General features: G+C 37.5%; 1 protein-coding gene across 3 annotated transcripts in view; it reads right to left on the bottom strand.

Moving 5' to 3' along the window:
* The window catches only part of LOC103487214 (zinc finger CCCH domain-containing protein 16), a 43383-nt gene that overhangs the window by 6629 nt on the left and 14901 nt on the right, over positions 1-21853 (bottom strand). For all 3 annotated transcript variants that reach the window (XM_008445445.3, XM_008445446.3, XM_051081662.1), the window contains 3 exons: positions 21638-21729; positions 21439-21534; positions 19397-19490 (listed from right to left, as the gene is read on the bottom strand). In XM_008445445.3, the coding sequence (XP_008443667.1) occupies positions 19397-19490; positions 21439-21534; positions 21638-21729 (282 nt within the window). The remainder of the gene's footprint in view (positions 1-19396; positions 19491-21438; positions 21535-21637; positions 21730-21853) is intronic.

Genomic DNA, 21853 nt, shown 5'->3' with positions numbered 1-21853 from the left:
AGTTTTTTCTCTCCTTTTTGGCTCGAGTCCCAAAGGAGTTTGGCTTGTTTGTTCTGTTGTTTTTATAGAATATTAGTCACTTTACACCTTTTTGCTCCTAGTTTAAAAAAATTAAATTCAAAAGAAGTGCAAAGGTCATCCAATTTAGCTTCCCCAGGTTGTTTTGTATTGTCAGGTTGTATTGATTAGGAGAGAGATTTTAAATATGGTTTTAATGAAAAAGGTTTTACAATTAGCTTGCCCCACCTTTGGAAATTCAATAGAGAAAATAGCTGAAGAGTCCCTTTTAAATGAGAGAAAAAGAAATTGAAACATGGAAGGAATAGAGTCATAGAAGTTGGAGAGGAGCAATTAGGGAGGAAAGAGAAAGATCGAGCTGAGCCTCCTTTATTGCTCATGGAAAATCCAAGGGCCAATCATGATTCAAACAAGTCTTTATTTCCTTCTCAGGCCATTTGTTCCGGTCCAGTTGTGAAGACTTTTCAAGGGGAGGAAGGTTCTTTTGTCGTTCCAAAATCCCTCCATTAGCAGGTCACCTTCCCTTACCTCTTCTAAGTCTTTAGCTCCCATCGTCAATGCAGTTTCATTGCCTCCTGAAATTTCCTCCGGTAAAGTTCCAAGGTTCAACCCATCAGCCAATTGGTTTTCATTAAGAAATATTTCCATCCCAGTTTATCCTCACCCGATAGAATATGTATGAATGATTTCCTCCTGTTTAGGGCCAAAAGTTACATCTTAGCACCCAACCTTTCTCTAATCTGAATCTTGAGACTTCCGTTATGCCATTGTCTATTCTTTCTTTCTAGTAGAAATATGAATTCTCAGCATTCTGACAGAGTTCCTCACGGTCACTTGACACCAGTAGAGTTGAGAGCTTGATAATGAAAGGATTTTATTCACCTCCGTATCTTTAACTTGGAATAAACCATGCTTGTGCCATAAGCAGTAGGGAGAGCCGCTTGGAGCTTTCTACTTCCATGCCTTGTTTTCTTTGTTACCACATTACTTTTTTTGGAAGCAATTTCATCAGTATTATGAAACTATACCAGTGCGAGTAAATCACATCCAAAGATGTTAACAAAGCTTTCTCCAATTGGAAAGAAGAGAGCTCATGCTATAGTTGCTAAAAGGAAGAACAGTTTTACACTAAGATAATGCCAGAAAATAAAAATTTAATCAGGGAAAAGTTTCAATATCAAAAGAGTTCACAAAGGGAAAATCTTATATGATCAAAGATTACAGCACTGCTGTAACTAACATATATTTGATATTAAGGGCCCGGGAGAAGTGCCAATTGAGAGAACCAAGTCTTACTCCTACATGCCAAACACTACAATCTTATTCCCAAGTTATCATTCACAAGCTCATTTTGAATACCAAACAGCCTTATAGTTAATTTTTCAATTCTCTTTTATTCTTTTAATTTGTAAGTGTCGGGGTCAACTTACGCACACCTCGACAAATCTCACAGGACAACCCGCCTGACCCTACAACATTTGAGTGTCAAGGAAACTCGTAGGAAATTAGTTCCTAGGTAAGTGGTCACCACACCATGGATTGAAGCGACCTTTTAGTTAGTTATTGAGACTATGTCATCCTTTTTATCACTAGGCCAACCCATGATGGTTGGTAATTATTCTATTCTCAATCTCATCCTATCAAATCTTAAATGTCACTGAGATCCTTTTCCTTTCTTTCATCAAATTTTTGTAGACAACAAAGATAAAAATTTGATAGAATCAATGGGAATGGAAACTATTATTGTGACTCGTGTGACCAAAATACATAAGAATCCAATACAATCTATACAGTTCAATATATTCAAGCATAGATGAAAGCCTTGAACTAAGAATAGTAAAATGACAATACATATTTTCATATTTTTCTTGAACAAGGATACAACACTTTTCAATAAGAAAATGCGGAAGAAACTAAAACTAAAGAAAACCAAACTTCGAAAGAAGAAATAAAAGAAACAAAAGACGAAACAATCAACAATCAAAGCAAAAAGCAATGAGAAAACAAGAGAACTAGACAATCTGGGGAATTCAGGTTAAGTTACTCTCAAGAAAATTTATTGTTATATATTTATTCTAGTTATTTGTTTCAATAACAAGTAATCAAAGATTGAAAATATATTAAAATTATATTTTTTTAATAACAAAACTAGACATTATAGTATTTGTTGATTTAAAAATTGATATACTAATATATTTAAAAATTGAATCCATTACGATCAATCATGAGACTTTTGCTATTCCTTTCGATGAGTGTTTCCATGGGCGTACTTCATCACATTCCCTTTCCCTCACATGGAAGACTCTCAATTGGCTATTTGAATCCATCAATTTAATAGCCAATTAATTGGACTACTACAAGTTCTTTAAGGAATTCTCTTTGCCATTATTAAAGGAGATGCTATGCATTAGTATCATTCATCCTTCTTTGGATGAAACCTGTATGTTGTCCAATCCCAGAAAAGTTGGAAACAAAATTTGTTCACGTGCTTATAAAATTATTGTGCAGGCATTATCTAATCAATTGAAAGTTGTTTTTTGCCTACTACCGTTGCTGAAAATCATATGGCTTTTGTGCTAATAGACCGATTTCGGATGCTTTGTTGATCACTAATGAATTATACGATGATTGGAAAACAATCCAGCAAAAAAAACAGCTCCTAAGATTGCTTGACATGATAGATCTTCCTCCGTAACAGCGGGCAGATTCTTATAGAATAAAACATAAGTTAGTGAAAAAGAGCTCGCCGGTCGCTGTCTGAAAAGCCAGCCGCCATTTTCGACTACACTACGGAATCTTTTACGATTGAAAGATGATAATGATGGAAGTTAAAAGTTGCTGGATCAATAATTTATGTTTCTGTCTCTGGCATGAAGATGCTGTTTTTCAAGAGGAAGATGTCGAAGCAAGTTTAATTCTACAAATCTCAAACTCGCAACTTAGTTGGTTCATTGCCACCATGTCTGATCTGAATCTAAGATGAGAGGATTTCCTACTTCTACAAGAAAGAAAAGTTAGAAGGTGGCAGGGCTGAAGTCTCCAAGTTCAAAACTAATTTCAGTTGGGTGACGAAGTGCAACGTTTGGCCTCACACAGGGGAGGAAGATCATACATACATTCATATTCCAGCTCATTTAAGTCCTTTTTAATGGAGACAAGCGTCTTAAATTATTGTTAATAAAAGAGCCTTAAGCTCAAAGTACAAAAGTATTATACTAAGACCAAGAGAAAAGAGAAAATTCAGTCTACCTCTACAACAAAAGCTACAAAACAAATTCCAAATAGAAGAGATCAAGCTAAACAAAACCATATCCGAAGAAATCTAAATGCAAAGCGTAATGCAAAATCATCTTATAAAGAACTAATTTGAAACTAAAAAATTGCAAGAAGATGCAACTGGCTGCCTCAAAACTGCTTGGCCAAATTAATCCATAATCCAACAGAAGCTCAAAAAAGTCTTCCACTATTCAGCATCAAAGTGAAGGATTTACTTGCCACCCATATAAAGGAAAATCCAAGAAAGACTGAAGTTGGTCTAACATTAAGGAGAAATACATTAAACTACTAAAGAATCAAATTAAGATAATTCCACAATTAGAAACTATTGATTTTAAATGATCTGGTATTTCCCAAGACCGGGGACATGAATGTGTAGTAGAAGGCAACTTTGCAAATCTTGGCTCTTCCTTTCATTGAAACAGGGCATTGAGATTTGTTTCTAGAGGCTCAAAATGTTTCGGACTTTCAAGTTTGGTCGACATATCCAAATGCTCCAATTCCTCACTATTAACGTTGAAAGGGGAGTCGAAAAAAGGCTCACCCTTCTTGTTGGATTGATTGAGAGGGGTTTTGCTTCGAGAGCCCTTCAAAAATTTTACCTTGGAGTTGGACAAAGAGAACTCAGAGTACTTTAACTGAGTAAAGTGAGGATGATGAGAAAATGACTTAGAAGAACGGGTTGGGGCTTGAATTTCAGTGCAACTAACTACCAATAAATCAGGATTAGACTCTACAAACAGCTTGGAGCTACTGGAATAAGCTAATGAAAGAGAATGGGCAGTATTTTTCTTTGAGCAAAATGAGTACTTGATCATCTAAAATTTGGGTTTTAAGGAACGTTTTGCCATAATCTTCTTTGATTTTTTCATCCGAATAAAACGGAAATGACTTGAGGTAATGTGGGAAGATCTTGGAAAAATTCTTTCTTCTCAAATTTCCTCAGGAGCCTTTTGATGAGGAAAAAAGAGAAGAGGAGATGGGAGCTGAAAATGAAGGGATGAAAGGAGGGGCAGCAGCTGATGGTTTCATTTGGAAAATAGCAGCCGATGGTTTCATTTGGAAAATAGCAGCTGAAATACTTTCAGCTTTTAGCTCTTTGTTCATAGGACTGGAGGAAAGAGGATCACCAAAAAGAGGGCTGCTGGCTAGTTGAGGGGACTTTCCAGCTGTAAAAGAAAACACATCTGTATTTTTCTCTTTCTTCGTTAAAAGCGACTCTTCAACATCTTCTTTCTTGTTCCTTTCAAAACAAAATTTCTTCCTTTCAAAACAAAATTTCTTTTTCTCTCTCCTTCTTAAGTGTGGCTCTTCGAATCCAACCAAGTTCACGCTACTTTCCTTGGAGTCCAAATTTAAAAACACCATCACTTCACGGGAGGTAGTAGGCACCAGCGAGGCTAAAATCTGGCGAGCTCTCTGTTTCAAAGCTTCAAAAGGATTCCCTGTATGTAAAGGAATTTTTTGGATTGATCTTAGATATTCCACCCGCTTTGGGAAGAATGAATCCTCAACAACTCCTTCATCTTTTAAAGTCTGGTTTAATCTCTGCAAGTAAAATGAGTTTGAAAAACCTAAAATGATAATGGCCCTTGGTTAATGGAGGAGGCTCAATATGTTCAAAATCACCGAAGTGTAAAAAAATTCTCTCAATTAAAATCTGTAATTTCTAATGTAGCTGGTACAAGACTACATTGGTTTCTTTTAACTTGAACTTTGCTTCGGAAACATTTAGAAGGTTGAGCGTTTTAGAAGTGATATTTTCCAGACCTCCAAAATGATCTCCTATAACTTTGAACGTTTGATTGCTCTAATAATCAAGAGGGAGGTTTTTTATTTTAATCCATCCTCCATAGCCGTCAATAAAAGATAGTCTTCTATGTTTATTTTTACTCCATTTATCAAACTTTAAATGAAAAGGATCCATTACTTGCCACACCTCTTATTTTCCAACAAACTCTTCTAGGGATCCTTCAACCAATTTATTCAAAGCTGCAAACAATGGATTAATGATTATTTTCTATTGAAAAAGATCTTCCAAGGTTTATCTAATTTCCTTCCGATCATCAAACACAAAAAATCTTGAAATAATCCATAATTATCAAAGGCTTATTTTAAAACTTTTAGATTTTTAATGACCCAGTGCTAAGTTGGACTCTGAAAATCTAAGGTTAGAAAAGGAGAAGAAATGCTCTGTGCTACCAATTCTTGAACAGAGGGTCCATTAAGCATCAACTTTTCAACAGAACTTGCTCTTAACAACTCAAGAGGTTGCAAGGAGGCCTGAAGATGATTTCTATACCAAATCGTATAATTGTGCTTCATCAAAAATCTTTCCAACATTTTGTGAAAGGATTTCCAACCCTGTCAAGAGACACTAGAACGAATATGGATGAAGAATAAATTTTTGTTCCTCTTCCAAACTACACACCTCATAACCCAATCTACTTTTGACCTAAATTTTAAGAGTCTTGTACTTCTAAAATCATCAAAACCGTTTCGAAGAAGAAAACCATTCTCGGGGCCACGCAAGAATTCAAAATTTTCCTTCAAGAACCATTTGAATTGAGTGTCTGATAATGACAAGATCTTTCGAGCTTCCACGTCTTCCATATGGAAGTAATCTTTGTCGAATCAATTCGCTACTTTGCATCTTTCTACTTCCATTTTCACCAAAATCAGACTACCATTGAAACAGGATGGACAAGAAAATTTAGACTCCAGGGAACTTACCGGAGAAGAAGGATGACAAACGCCGGAGGAGACAAAGGGAGCCAGAGTGTGGTTAGGGACAAAAGGGAGGAGAGAGGAGGGAGGAGGGAGTCATCTCATTTGAAATCCTTTGTTGAGGAATGGGGGATAGTTTTGGCTTAAGCACTGAAAGTAGACATGTTTCTGGTTGAAAAAGCTACGGGAATTCAATGATTCTCGGGGCGCATTGGGAGGACGGTTGAAGCAAGATAATGGTTTTTGTAAAATGAGAGATTTCAAATTGAGTGGTCGACACCTGTCTTGAAGAAGAAAGACCTGAAAAAAGGTAAGTCCTCTCTTCTCTCATTCTCTCCTTCCTCCCCCTCCGTCCTTTCCTTCCATCTCCTCTACACCAACCTCCAACATATAAGATCGGCGTCACCAGCTCCTACCTTTCGTCCGTTTCTCTAGCGTTTCTACAGGGAGAGGCATTATAAGCAATGGAAGTAACAAGCTATTGTATTTGGTTTGAAGATGACAAGTTTCAAGTAGAAGATGTGGAAGCTCAAAGAAGTTTGTCAGGTATAGAGGCATAATTGAACTGGGTCATGGAATTTATAACGACCTTCCTAAGAGGTCTTGAAAATGGCTTTAAGGAGCTGGATCGAGGAAGATTGAAAGTGTCGAAAATCAGGACTAAAGATAGATGGGTGCTAAGCAGTGACATTTGGCCATTGTCAGGTGGTAACTCCAAGATTCAAGTGTGTTCACGGGTGGACAAGAAGGGCTGGTTAGATTCCTATAAAATGTGGAAGAGCTCCCTGACAAAGGCTAATCATATAAGATGGTTTGCAAATAAAAGCCCCACGTCTAAACCTCCATCAGAGAGTAAGAGTTTAAGCTACGCTAATAGTGTAATATCGGGAGGAGACAGCATGAAATCAAAAGAAAGGAAATAAAAGGATCAAAGGAAAGCAAAGGGCCAACTTTGCGGTATTCAAAGCTGAAGAAGATAGATTTTGGGACTCCTTTGTTTTGAAGGCACCAAAACAAAGCCAATGGGTGATAAAGAATACGGAAGTCATCGGGGCAAAATTCGACCACCTTTGGATTGTCACAAGGCTTTGTGCCTTTGATGATTGGAGGGATGTAAGGAAAATGTTGGAAACATATTTTGGAACAAGCATCATTATTAATCCTCTATTTGATGAAAATGCCCTCATTAGTATCGATCAAGGCAATTGAGGATTTTATCCTTGAAGCATAAAGATGGCAGGCAGGGTCCTTCTCATCTCAAGTTTGAACATTGAGACAAATTCAAGCATAGCAAACCTCTGGTAGTAAAAGGATTTGGTGGCTGGTTGAGAATTCGAACTTTGTCATTGGATTAGTAGTGAAGGAAAACTTTTGAAGTAATCGGAGATCACTTTAGGGGTTGGAAGACATAGCCATAGAAACACTCAACCTGACAAACTGCAATGAGGCTCTATGTGGTTTCATGCCAACAACTATTGAAATTACAGACTTCAATAGGAGAAATATTTTTTGTTTAACTTAAGCAACATTGAGCCCATGGATCCCCCAAGCATCACCAAAGGAAGGCTGGTTGTTAAAGACTTCAAAAACCCAATCGATCAGTTAAGACTTTAGGCAAGTTATGAAGGATGAAGAAGTTGACGTGTCTATCTTCTCCTTTGCTCTAGATGATTTTAAAGCCATGAAAATGACTCCCTCTTTCTCACAGAACCCCTTTAAGCCATTGAACCTCATCCACGACCCACCTTCGATGCCAGAGAAGAAGCCTGACGGTGGTGCTCTAGTCGGCAGCATCCTAGTGCTGCCAAAATGCGAAAAGTCGGGTCTAAACAAGAGAGAGAATGTAGTCACAGATAACTGCGATTTAATGATGTGGGCTCCAAACTCCCTCCAATCAACCATATTTTATATAACTCGGAATGTGAAAAGGCAAAGGAAGAAAACCAAAAGGCATCTAGCAGTAACTCAGATAAGAAATGCGTTTTACATTATGGAATTAATTGCACCGTGCCATCTGGCGTTTTTGGTTCCTCTTCCTCTGGCAATGCAAAAGAGGTTAATATCCACCCCTTCAATTTCTGAATCTAATTTAAGGTCAAACGCTCTGAGAACACCGACTGATTCTTCACTACTAACACTGAATGGAGAGGAAATATCAAGCTGGTTCTTGAAAGAATAATCAGCTTTGCAGAGGGAGCCTCACAAAGTAGAAGCCTTTGTGTTAGTGATGGTGGATTTAGAAAAATTGAAAAGCTCAGATGTAGAACTGCATTTACTGACTTAATGAATGATGTAGAATCTGCATTTACTGACTTAATGAAGCATTCATAAGCCTAAACTTTAGAGTTGTATAATTCCAAAAGATCTGGGTTTTTATCGGAAATGGAGTACTTGATGGGATGAATCCAAAGAGAGTCCAAAGGGGGAACTTTAAGGTCACAAACCCCATTTAATTCTGATTTTAGTAGGGCAGTCCGAACATGGTTGAAGGAGGTTTGCTTGCGGACATAATGTTTGAGAATTTTTGGAGCATGAGAGGATTTACTCACTTTGGCACATACGAAACGATGGGAAATTCCATAATCTGGAGAAAGACAGGCCCCTTCACTAACAAAATCTGAATTTTCCATCTCTGAGGCAATCTGAAACATTTTTTGCATTAAAAGTGTTGAGCTGTCAACAGAAACTTTTGGACAAAATTCATAGTTACTCTTATTGGAAATAAAGTGGCCTTTTTATCATTAATCCATACTTAATGACTCATTTAATGACTCTTCGGCTACCAGAATTTTAAAAGCTGGATTAATAGAAGTGGACCCCACTCCCTTTTTGCAACAGTTGTCAGTCTTGGTTTCGGGAAAATTCAAATTAGGAGCCTGTTCAGTTTCCCATGCAATTAATTCCCTTTCAAACTGAATGCCGGCCACTGTCTTCTTCTCCAGCGCCGATGGGATGGCCAGAAACTTCTTAAGAATTTCAAATGGATTTCTACCTTGGGGAAAAACTGCAAACACAGATTTCGGGACTTTCAGTACTGATGGGAAGGAAGAAGGATAAATATCTTCATCAACCAAAACATCTCTAACTCTCAAACAATCAATAGAGTTTTTAAAATCATCCTATAAGGAAGGAACTTTGGAGGGACCGGTAGGATTTAGGAATTCAAAATCTCCAAAATGAAGGTAGATATTTCCCCTTCTTAGGTCAATAATTTCAATCGTGGACGGCACAAAACCACATAAATTCTTCTTAACTTGAATCTGGGCTTCACTAACGTTGGTTAAGTTTAGAGTTTCAAAGGCTATATTTGTGAGACCTCCAAAGTGATCCCCAATAACTGATGTAATACCAAATTTGTTTTCTCTGAAATTTATCTTATCTTCCCAATGTGGTGAAGATGTTTATTTATACTAGAATTTTACAGCTATGTAACTATTTAGTTGTAACAACTTTAACAGTTTTTAGTTAGTTATCTAGGCGGCCTATTTAGTTACATCAAATCCACCCCACCCAAAATCAACTCGTCCAAGAGTTGAACTAGTCAGCAAGCTGGAATCACCTGGAGCGTGGTAGGTCTTCAAGTCTGCTACGTTAAAAACAGGACTAATATGTAGGTCGTCGGGCAGTTCAATTCTATAGGCATTATCACCATATTTTGCTAGTACTTTACAAGGCCCAAGCTGTCTACGTTTTAGTTTATTATACGTCCCTGTTGGAAATCTGTTCTTCAAATGAATCATCACTAGACCTCCCTCTTTGAACTTTACTTCCCTTCTTTTCTTATCTTTATCTTGTTTATAAGATAAAGTAGTATTCTGTAGGTGTTCATGAACTTCCTTGTGCAAACTTTGTATTCTTTCAATCATATTTTCTGCTTCTATGTGGATATCTGCATCAGATGGCATATTGGTAAGGTCAAATGTAAGTCTAGGACTTTTAGTGTAAACAATTTCAAAGGGGCACCTCCTGGTTGATTTGTTTTTCATGTAATTGAATGCAAAGTCAGCTTGAGCTAGTGCTAGATCCCACTGTTTTGGCTTAGAACCACTTAGACAATGAATTAAATTCTCCAAGGTTCTGTTAGTGACTTCAGTTCGGCCGTCTGTTTGTGGGTGGGTTGTAGTACTGAATTTAAGTGTGGTGTCTAGTTTCTTCCACAGGATTCGCCGAAAGTGGCTTAAGAATTTCACATCCCTATCTGACACAATAGATTTAGGTATGCCATGTAATCGTATTATCTCTCGAGAAAAGAGATTAGCAATATAGACAGCATCATTAGTCTTCTTGCAGGGTAGAAAATAGGCCATTTTGTTGAATCTGTCTACAACTACCATTACCGCATCATTCTGTCTTTGGATCTTAGGTAGCCCCAGTACAAAATCTACTGATAAGTCCTCCCATATAGACATAGGAATTGGCAAAGGGTTGTATAGGTCAGCATTGGTACTAGTCCCTTTAGTTGTTTGGCATATGGCACATTGCTTCACAAAATTATTTGTCTTTTCACAATTGTGGCTAATAATATCAGGAGGAGAGTATTTCAAGTGTCTTGTCATGTCCGAAGTGACCACCCATTCATCCTAAGTGTGCTTCCTTTAGTAAGGCTTCTCTTAAGGACGTATGGGGTATGCACAGTTTTTCTCCTTTGAAAAGAAATCCATCAACGATGTGAAACTATCTAGCTTCGAGGTGATGGACGCATTTGTACCATATTCTGCTTAAGTCAGCATCATCTTCATATAGGTCTGGCAAATGTTTGAATGCTATCATCTCGAATGATAATGTAGAAAATAAGGAATGCTTTCTACTCGGTGCATCGGCTACTTTGTTTTCTTTCCCACTTTTGTGCTTGATAACAAAATCAAATCTCTGTAGAAAGGAGATCCATCTAGCGTTCATCTTGTTGATAGATTTATGTGCTTGGAGATATTTTAAGGAGTAGTGATCTGTCAATAGGAGAAACTCTTTAGATAGTAGGTAATGCTCCCACTGTTTTAGTGCTCGAATGAGTACATACATTTCTTGCTCATAAGTGCTCCACACCTGTCTTGATTGGCTAAGTTTTTCACTGAAGTACTCAATGGGATGACCTGATTGAGATAAGACAGCTCCAATGCCGGTCCCGGAGGTATCAACAGCTACTTCAAATGGCTGTGTAAAGTCGAGGAGTTTTAGGACTGGTTTATCACTCAGCTTTTTCTTCAATGCTTCAAAGCTGTCTTTTGTTCCTTTCTCATAGGAAGCCTCCCTACTTTAGGCAGTCTGTAATTGGGGCGGCAATGATAGTCACATATGAACTTCTGGTAGAATGATGCCAAGCCTAGGAATGCTTGTACTTCTTTTGTTGAGTTCGGTACCGGCCAGTTTCTAATTGACTCGACTTTCTTTTCATCCATTAGGATATGATTCTTCCTGATAATAAATCCCAAGAATGTTATTTCTTCTACACAAAAGGTGTATTTCTTGAGATTGATGTATAGTTCATTTTTGGCCAGCACTTCAAACACTTGGTATAGATGTGTATTATGCTCTTCTAGACATATGCTAAAAACCAAGATATCATCAAAATAAACAATGACAAATTTATTAAGGAAAGGATGAAGTACTTGGTTCATGAGTCTCATGAAGGTGCTAGGAGCGTTGGAAAGCCCAAATGGCATCACAAGCCATTCAAAGAGGCCTTCATTAGTTTTGAATGTTGTCTTCTATTCATTTCCGGGCCTGATTCTGATCTGGTGATAGCCACTCCTTAGGTCAATTTTAGAAAAAATCCATGCTCCTCCAAGTTGGTCAAGTAGCTCATTTATTCTTGGAATAGGAACCTGTATTTCACTGTGATTTTGTTGATTGCTCTGCTGTCAACGCACATCCTCCAACTTCCATCTTTCTTTGGTGTTAGTAAGGCTGGGACTGCACATGGGCTTATGCTTGGTTGGATATGTCCTTTTTTCAGCAATTCTTCAATTGTCTGATGTAAACAGCGTATTCTTTTAGGCTCATTCCAAGATGTGGCAGAAGTGTAACTCCTGGTATTAGTTCGATATTGTGCCAAATGTCTCTCAAGGGAGGGAATTCTGATGGTTCTTTGATGATGTTCGGAAATTCATCAAATAGCTCCTTCGCTCTTTTAGGGATTTCAGCAATCTGTTCTTCCCTGATTTGATTAGTCAATACTAGCCCCAAAATATCACCTTCTCGTTCTTTAATTAACTTCTTTCCACTAGTTGTTATGAAGAGGCTGGAGCTTTTCTTGTTCATTTCTTCTTCTTCTTCTTCAAGGGTAGGAGGATTACCTTTTTATTCATCCAGTGGAATTCATATGTATTTTCTCTCCCCTTATGCAAGGCTCGAGTATCATACTGCCATGGTCTTCCTAAGAGTATATGGCATACATCCATTTCGAGGACGTCACATACAACTTGGTCTTTATAAGTATTGTCAATGGATAATGGAACAAAACATATTTATGATATTTGAGCTTCTCCTCCTTTCTTTATCCAACAAATTTTATAAGCGTTAGGGTGAGCTTCTCCTCCTTTCTTTATCCAACAAATTTTATAAGCGTTAGGGTGAGCTTCACTTTTAAGATTCAAGGCTGTCACTAACTTTCTTGAAACAAAGTTTTCACTGCTGCCACTGTCTATTATAACATTGCAAATTTTCCCTTGAACGTGCATCTTGTCTTAAATAGACTATGCCTCTGTGGTTGCTGCTCTTCTTTTGGGGTGATCAGTATCTTCTGTAGCACACATGACAGGCTGTCTCCTTCATCAACCTCAATTAATTATGCTTCTTCTTCCTCTTCTTCATGACTTCTTTGATTTACATCTTCATCAGCATCTATTACTGCCACTGTCTTACGTTGAGGACAGGAATTTGAGGACTGACCGGCTTGTCCATAATTATAGCAGGTTCCTGAGAAAGGTCTGTTATAGGGATTTATGGGCCCTCTACTAGCTTCAGCTGTCTCTCTTTTGTTGTTCTGTTCTTCCTTCTTTTCTGGTTCTTTATTCTTTTCTGCCACATTCACTTTATTAGTTACCTGAGGTACTAAAAGTGTTTTTGGATGTGGAATTTTCCCACAATCCTTTCTATCATTTCTTCTACTGACTCAGCGTATGCTATGGCCTCTGATAACCATTGGAAGCGTTGGAGCTTTACTTTCTCCCTTAGGTCCATCCGTAATCCTCCTGTGAATCTGAAAATTAGATGCCGTTCATTTTCCATTAGATTCGTTCAAGCTCCTAACCGGTGAAACTCCTCAATGTACTCTGTTGTTTTCCGGGATCCCTGTCAGCAATTTTGTTATTGAGTATATAAGGTCTACTCCTAGTTGGGAGGTAAAAATCTATGCTTCATTAGTTTCTTCATTTTCACCCATGATCGAATTGGATTCTTTCCCTCTTTTTGCCAATTGACTGCTATTTGATCCCACCACGCTGATGCTCCCTCCGCCTTTTAACTTCAATGTCACCAAATGAACCTTCTTGTGTTCAGCTGTTTCCATGTAACTGAAAAAGATTTAGTATTTTTAATCCAATCAAGAAAAGTCAATATTTCGTTTACCGTTGTATAGAGAGGTCAATTTTCATCTTATATTCATGTACTTATGCTCTTCTTTGTCTGATTGGCGCAAATCGACGTCCTCTTTCATTGATGGCGTCATCACTATCTTCTTCTTCGCTTGAGGAACTCTGATCTTGATTTTTTGGCCACTGTTCTTCACGTCTATCTCTTCCTTGCAACTGGTTCAATCTCCTTTCTTGGTAATTTTCTTGATTTCTGTAGCCTCCCGAATATTCTGCACCTCTTCTTCTTTGAGCACCCAATTGTCGTAGGTTTGGCCATCCCTCTACCGATTGAATTTGATGTCCAGCCTTCTGACCACCGCCTCCAAAGTCTCACAAATTCCCTCCAAAGTGTTCTGAAGTGACAGCAAGCGTCTGATTGTCGTTCTTGGAGAGAGGATGGGTGTTTCTCCCACCTCTTGTTGTTCCTCCGCCGTCGGAGCTCCACCGCGCCGATTGGCCATCGGTCCGAAGTCCAATGATGCTTTGATACCAATTTGATGTAATACCAAATTTTTTTTCTCTGAATTTTATCTTATCTTCCCAATGTGGTAAAGATGTTTATTTATACTAGAATTTTACAGCTGTGTAACTGTTTAGTTGTAACAACTTTAACAGTTTTAAGTTAGTTATTTAGTTAGCCTATTTAGTTACATCAATAACCTCAAAGGTACTTCTACACCAATAATCCAAAGGGAGGTTTTTAATCTTGAGCCGACCACCGTAGCCTTTTTGCACAAGTGGCCGGCTGTGTTTGAGGTTATCCCATCTTTCAAATTTGAGGTGAAAGTTCCCCGTCTACATTTACCTTCCTCACGGAAGTCTAATATTGACCCTTGGTCAATGCTAATGAGGGCATTCTCATCATAAAGAAGATTTATAACAATTTTCGTCTGGAAAAAACTTCCAACCTCTTACGGATCAGTCTTCAGTCGTCTGAGACAAATAATTTTGATATAATCCATAGATTTTCAAAATTGACCTTCACAACTTCATGGTTCTTAATCAACCACTGCTTCTGATTAGGAGAGGGAGAATGGTTGGGCACTTGAAGCTTCTTGTTTTGACTGGGAATCTGACTGATTTCCTTGGTTTTGGACCTTGGAGTAGAGGAGTTAGAAAGACTAGATTTTGTCATTTCAACATAACTTATTTTTCCTCTGATATTCAAAGAAGGGATCTTGGAGATATTATCAGAGTACCATCTATCGTAATCCAATTTTTCGACAAATTTTCCCTACATCTACGGAACAACTTCCAACCTTATCCACCTTTTCCAAAGCACACTCTGATATTGAAAAGACCTGAATATGGCCAGTGATTGCAACTTAGAATCTATTCAGACTTGGCTTGAAACTTCGAAATTCTCAATCTTCCTATGTCGATGTCCCCGAATTTCTTAAAATGGCTATCCACCGGAATCTGAGTAAATCAGCTATTACTAACTGGGTCCATCTAAGTTGGCTATCAGAAAGAAAGATGCTTCTGTCGGCTTCTACATCTTCGATAAAGCAAACATCTTCCTCTTTCCAAATGCAATAGTGTGGCTGATCGATTTTGCAACTAACAACCTCCATGTTGTGCTTTGAGAATTAACGGAGAGATCTGCTGAGAAACCTGGCTGTTGGAGAGGGGAGGAGTCTTTCAAGTAGTTTATTTATAGCTAAAGGGTATCTTTTAAGTTTTATCTTCAACATAATTGCCTTTTACAAGAGGGATAACATTGCCTGTTATGTGATGTTCAACCATCACAGGCAGAATGGTCCGGTGGGTCAGAAACAAAGGAGGAAATACTTTTCAAGATTCAGCAACAAAAGCAGTTGTAAGACAGGAGCGGGCTATGGCTTATGCATTCTCTCATCAGGTATGCTTCATGCCTTCATCAATCCCATCACCACCAATCAATGTTAGCAGTGAGGAATTTGAGGGTTTGATAGGTGGCTATGATGAAGAAATTATTCAGGATATTAATGGCAGGGATCTCAATTCCCTGTTTGTAGCATAATCTGATCATAGTAGCTCAACATTGGTAGCCCCATGGTCTTCCCCAAAAAACTTTCAGATGTGTTGGCTCATTTGATGTCTATCGTAAAGGATTGTGGGTTAATTTTGGCTTGATTCTTTTACCAAATTTTCTAGGTAATTGTTAATAATTGTTAATCTTGGAATACAATGGGCTTGAAGGATCACGTCTGAGCACTTAGCCCTTGAGAACCTTGTGGAAAAAAAAAATTAATCCAAACGTGGTTTGATTCTAATTCAGGAATCCAAGATGGAGAGTTTGGATGTTACTTCATCAAATCTATCTAGAGTTCCAAGGAAATTGGATGGGTTTTTGTGGCTTCAATTGGTTTCTCCAAAGGACTCGTGACAATGTGGGATATAAGTAAGGTACCAGTAGTCGAAACTATTAAAGGAAGGTATTTTTTTGTCGGTTAAATGGTCCAGTCTGCAAAAAAACATGTTGGATCACCAATGTGTATGGGCCTTGTGAATAAAGGGAAAGAAGACTAGTGTGGCCAAAACTTCTCTCACTTTTGGATTACTGTTCAATGCTTGGTGCATGGGGGGAGATTTCAATATCACCCATTGGACAACAAGAGACTTCTGTTCATTGATATGGCAAACCTCATGTCAATCCCCCTCCAAAACAGAAGATGTACTTGGTCTAGAGAAGGTAATTCGGTTGCTAGATCCCTATTGGATCGTTTCTTCATCAATAAGGAGTGAGACAATGTCTTTGACAACAAATGAACCAACAGACAAGTACGAACCTTTTCTGAGCATTTCCCATTGGTGTTGGAGGCAAGCGCAGTTTTATGGGACCCCTCGCCATTTAAACAAAGAATGTAATAAACTAATTGATGAAGTTTTAAGACTCTTTCTGCAATAGATGGGCTGGCTTTGCCCTTCACGAACAGTTGCGAAAAGTGAAGGTAGCATCGAAAGCCCGACGATCTGCCTTCCAAGCCACTCTCAAACAGAAATAAGAGTTGTTACAAAGTTTGGCCTCTCGTAATGCACTCACCGCAATCGATGGCCTAAACTCTGAAGAAATTGTGTATAGGAACTCCTTGCAAGCTGAGTTGTTGAGTATATGCAGGATTGAAGAAAGAAACCAAATCCAGAAAAGCAAGCTTGACTGACTGAAAGTGGGGGATGAGAACTCAGGTTTCTTCCATCATTTCCTGTATATAAAAACAGAGAAGGAATCTTATATCACAACTGGGTGGATGGGGCAATAAATAGATCTTTCCATGATATTGAAGGGTTGATTTTGAGTTTTTATAACTTATATAAAAGGATACCAGGTGAACAATTTTTCTCTCTCAAATTGGATTGGCCTCGGGTCACACTAGGGGAGAATTCTATTCTCATAGGACTTTTTGCAGATGCTGAAATTTCAAGGGCAGTCAAAGTCCTGGGGAAAAATAAAGCCTCGGCCCGAACGGATCCACTGCTGAACTCTTCATTAAACATTGGGCACACCTTAAGACCAGCTTCAAAAATCTTGTTGATGAGTTTACATAAACTCAATTATAAGTCCTTTTCAGGGTGCTTTTATTGGGGGAAGACAGATTTTAGACCCAATTTTAACGGCAAATGAGGCTGTAGAAGACTAGCCATTAAACGACTTTTAAAGAAAGTAAATACAGACATAATTATGATTCGAGAGACCAAAAGAGAAGTGATTTATAGTCAGTATTATAAAGGCACTATGGAGTTAAGAAGAAATTGGAGGCCTGTTGATTATGTGGGATGAAAGTAAGGTGTCGGTTATCGAAGTCTTGAAAAGAGGCTACTCCCTTTCAATTAATAAGTGTAGTACGATTAATAAGAAAATATGCTGGATTTCAAATATTTACGGTCCAACGCTTAACATAGAAAGAAATCATTTTTGGCCGGAGCTGTCTTTCCTTTCGAGTTTCCTTTTTTCTGATTAAGATCAGTAAATCCAAAGGACTTAACTCTATCTGCATAAGACCAACTCTGAAGTTGTGTTGAATGTTGAGCTGGAGGACGATGGCTCAAAAACGATTTCTTGTACTCCAAATTCAATAAGAATCTTTACAACATTAGGAGAAAAGACCACCCCTTTTTGACTTCTCTTGAAAACACCCAAATGGTTAAGCGTCCACCTAAAGCAAGCCAGAAGTCGCAACATAAAACCCATCCATTATCGGATTTGAACTTTGAGAGCTTTGTTCTGACTTCTCCTCAAAACACCCAAACGGTTGAGGGTACAACAGAAAGAAACGATCCTCAGGGCCTCTGACTAACTCTGCACAGCGAGGAACAAATTCAAATGGACTTCTAAAACAACTAGAGATTAGTGCGCTTCCACATCCTCCACGTGAAAGTGGTCATTTCCATCCAAACACAAAAATGCGATTGAAGGATTTTACAACCTGCTATTTCCATTACACTTGGAATAAGCCAAAGAAATCATCGGAGAAGTCTAAAGATGATGCCGAAGACTAAATGATAGAGTGTTTAGAGGGAGAGAAAAGGACCCTTGAATGTTTGATGTTTGGTGAGATTTCATGTTTTCCTTTGGGATTCGGTTTCTTTGGGAAACATTTCCCTTAGTTGGGTCCCCTTCTTTTAGTTGGGGGGTTTTGGTTGGGTCCCCTTCTTTTAGTTGGGGGGTTTTGGTAGGCTAGCTACTTTTTTGTATGTCCTTAAATTCTTTCATTTTTTCCTCAATAAAGACAGTTGTTTCAATAATTAAGAAAAAAATGAAAAAGTACTATTATATAACAAATGGAAGTAACACAAGAACCTTTTAAACCTATTTCTCAAAACTCAAAAACCTAAAGTATACATTTTACCACCTCAAGGACCAATCGTGAACCTATTCCTAAGAACTCAAGGACTATAAAGGTAATTCGCTTTTTAATTTTAGTAGTTAAGGTTTCTGTTATTAAACCTGTCTTTCTTAGTTAAATAATGTCATGTCATATTAATTTAATATATATTTATGACATGTCAACTTAAACATAAAAAAACAATCAGCACACCAAATAACAAAAAATTAACAGTGAATAATAAGATCGTCAATGTTTTCTAAAGCTCAATGCACAATAAAGCACAATAGTCTTCTAGGGCTTAAGCGCAAGGCGTAAAAAAAAATGCAGGCTTTCTTTTTCTTGTGAGGCACAATATATATAAAAGTATTACATAAAGAAGAGGGCAAGATACAAAAAAGGTATTACATAAAGAAGAGAAAGCATAGTTGATGTGAAAATATGCAGGAAAATAAACCAATACACAAGAAATAATTTGGATTTAGGCTTAGTAAATTTAATTCTTTTAGTTAATAAAGAAGGAAAATCCCCAAGGCCCCAGGCTCTGAGCCTTAGGGCTTCACAAAAGGTGTGCACCTGAGGCACGCCTTAAGTCACACCTTTCCAAGGTGAGGAGTCAGACTTGTGCTTTGAGCCTAGGCACGCGCTCTGTAGGGATTTTTAAAACATTAGAAGTGTTGACAGTAGGAACAAAATGAAATTATTCAAAACCTCACAAGGTTAAAATGCCAACATTGGAAAAGACCCAAATGCAACCTAATTCAAACCTTAGGAAAAAGTGTATTTTTTTTTCAAGGAGAATTTATTTGGAAAATGTAATCACTATGAAAGCTCAACCAAAATGTAAAACAAGGAAAATTATGCTCAACCAAAATGTAAAACAAGGAACAATATGCTCAACCAAAATGTAAAACAAGGAACATTATGCTCAACCAAAATGTAAAACAAGGAACATTATGCAGTTTTAGGAAGTCAAAAGCAGTCGACTTGTTTCCTTACAATTGATTGCAAACTTATTCCTCGTTTGGCTTCATCATAAGCAATTGTCCGTAGTTCTTCGTAACTAACATCACCGACAATGTCACAAGGTTCACTGCAAACAAAAAAGGTGAACTGATATCAAATTAGTTAAAGAAGCACATTAAAAGTGTAAAACATGGATATGGGAGGATCCAGTACTCAGTATTCGAAAAATACTTGGATTCTATTTTAAATTAGAGGATCAATGGAGAAGACGGTGGTAGAATGTATAATTATAATAAAAGACAACTATATGCAGCATGCTAGATTTTAACACTCCTCACAGATCCTTGCAAAGGGGAAGAAAAGAATATTATTGTATTCCTACTTACTTCTAAGGAGAAAGTAGACGTTATTCTTATATAGGAGAAAGACCACCAACAAACAAGGAAAGAAATATTAAAAATTAAAATAATAAATTTAAACATAATACACAATGAATATTATAAAAGATGTAATGAAATCCAACACAAACAAATACCTTGGATGGAAAATTTCCCAAAGAGCTTGGAAACAGAGAACTAGGTAGAGGCATTCCGGGGTGAGTGCAATCCTTTTAGGTCTTGTGGGGTGAGCGGAATAGTAGGATGTTTAGGAGAGTTGAAAGGGATCCTAAGCATATTTGGTCCCTTGTTCATTACTATGTTTCTTTGTGGGCGACGATATCGAAGATCTTTTGCAACAAATCGATAGGTGTTATCTCTTATCGTTGGAGTCCCTTCTTACAGAGGGAGCTCCCTTTTTGTGGCCTTTTCTTTTTAAAGAAGACAGGCCACTTATTAATAATTCTTCTGTGTATTTTTTCCAATTTTTTTCTCAATGAAAGATGTGGTTTTCCTTTTTTTTTTCTTTTTTTTTGTATTGTTGGAGTCACAAGTAGGAGGGTTTGCTTTGTGAGATAAGTCAAGTGGTGTGTAACTTGGCACAGACAATCACAGATACAAAAAAAACAAAAAACAGAAAGTGAAAAAATAATAAAAATAATGAAAGAAAAACCCTCCTTAATTCCAATTAACAAAGAAAACGCCACTTTTACAACATATGAAACTTTAAGCAAACTCCCATCCCATAAGGATCAAAATACCTCCGGATGCCTCACTTTTTTTTAACAAGAATCAAGCCTCTTCATTAAGATAATGATATCAGACTAATGTTCAAAGTACATTGAAAACAAGCACAAAGCTACAGATCAAAAGGTACATATGGGCATCTCAACTAGATTAACACTCCCTTGACACCATCATCACCTCCAAAAAGAAATTTACAAATTACATAATAAAGACTTAAACAATTACAATCTTAGCCAAGAACATTTAAAAATAACAAACAAGACTATGAAGTGTAGTAGAGGAAGAGAGCCATCTTTTCCACTGTTGCTGTTAACAGTTTAATTCATGGAGATGAGAGCACTCCATTTTAAATTAAATCTTGACTTGAATAATCAGCAGAAGCCTTGGAGAGAGAGGACCAAAGGGATGCGTTCAATCGAGCTGCTTCAAATCTAGTAAACCAAGGAGTTTCATTACCACGGATGCCTCACTTTAACTCCAAACCCACCCATTGAACATTCTTTTCATCCCACGAGGTCCTAATAAAAGAGTGCTTATACGCCTCTTTCTTAGTTTCCACAAGAACGCCTATATTTGAACGCTCCCACAAAAGCAACTATTTTCCTTTTCTTTGTAGTGATGATTGATGCCAAGAAAATGTGCCCTCAGCCAAAAGGCCTCCAGGCCCAACTTCCGTTCAAAGAACAAAAGAAACTCATTAAGTCGTCGAATAAATGACACCAAACGTGAATTCTAAGTTTCTGTTTTCCACAAAAAATAACTGAACATCTAGCAAGATTCACTGATGCAAAAATAATAATAATAATAATAATTGTTCAGAACAGCAGGAAATAGAATAAAATTTTAGCATAATGATAAGAGTCAAAAATAATAATAATAATAATTGTTCAGAACAGCAGGAAATAGAATAAAATTTTAGCATAATGAGAAGAGTCCACAACGTTAACATACTTTTTATTGTGGCCATAACAAGTTAATTTCCATAATGGCCTCTCGTTTTGAAAATCTTCAGCAATTTGGCGCTTGCAAGACTCTCCATCTGTGCATCTTCATATAACAAATTTGCATTTCCCTTTAAGTGATCGACATTTATGACTAACAGCAGCAAACAGAGGAAAGCATAATCTGATGAAAAGGATTGAACACACACTTGTGATTAGAGGACGGGAGATGATTGTCTGGTTTTCGAGACTGAGCATTTCCCGTAGGGGTGGAAGGACGAGTCCACTTGTTTTCAAATGGCTATTGGAAAAAGAGTAGCAAGTTAAAATTAGGAATGTCAGACCAGGAAAAATTAAGAAAAAACATAAAACAAGAAAGCTATAGAATAATTATCTTCCAAGGCCACAAGAAAAGGAGCAATTTC

This window comes from Cucumis melo, chromosome 2 (assembly GCF_025177605.1).
Source record: "Cucumis melo cultivar AY chromosome 2, USDA_Cmelo_AY_1.0, whole genome shotgun sequence".
NCBI classification, from domain to species: domain Eukaryota; kingdom Viridiplantae; phylum Streptophyta; class Magnoliopsida; order Cucurbitales; family Cucurbitaceae; genus Cucumis; species Cucumis melo.
The sequence above is the reverse complement of the archived record's forward strand: the minus strand, read 5'-3'. Positions and strand labels throughout refer to the sequence as shown.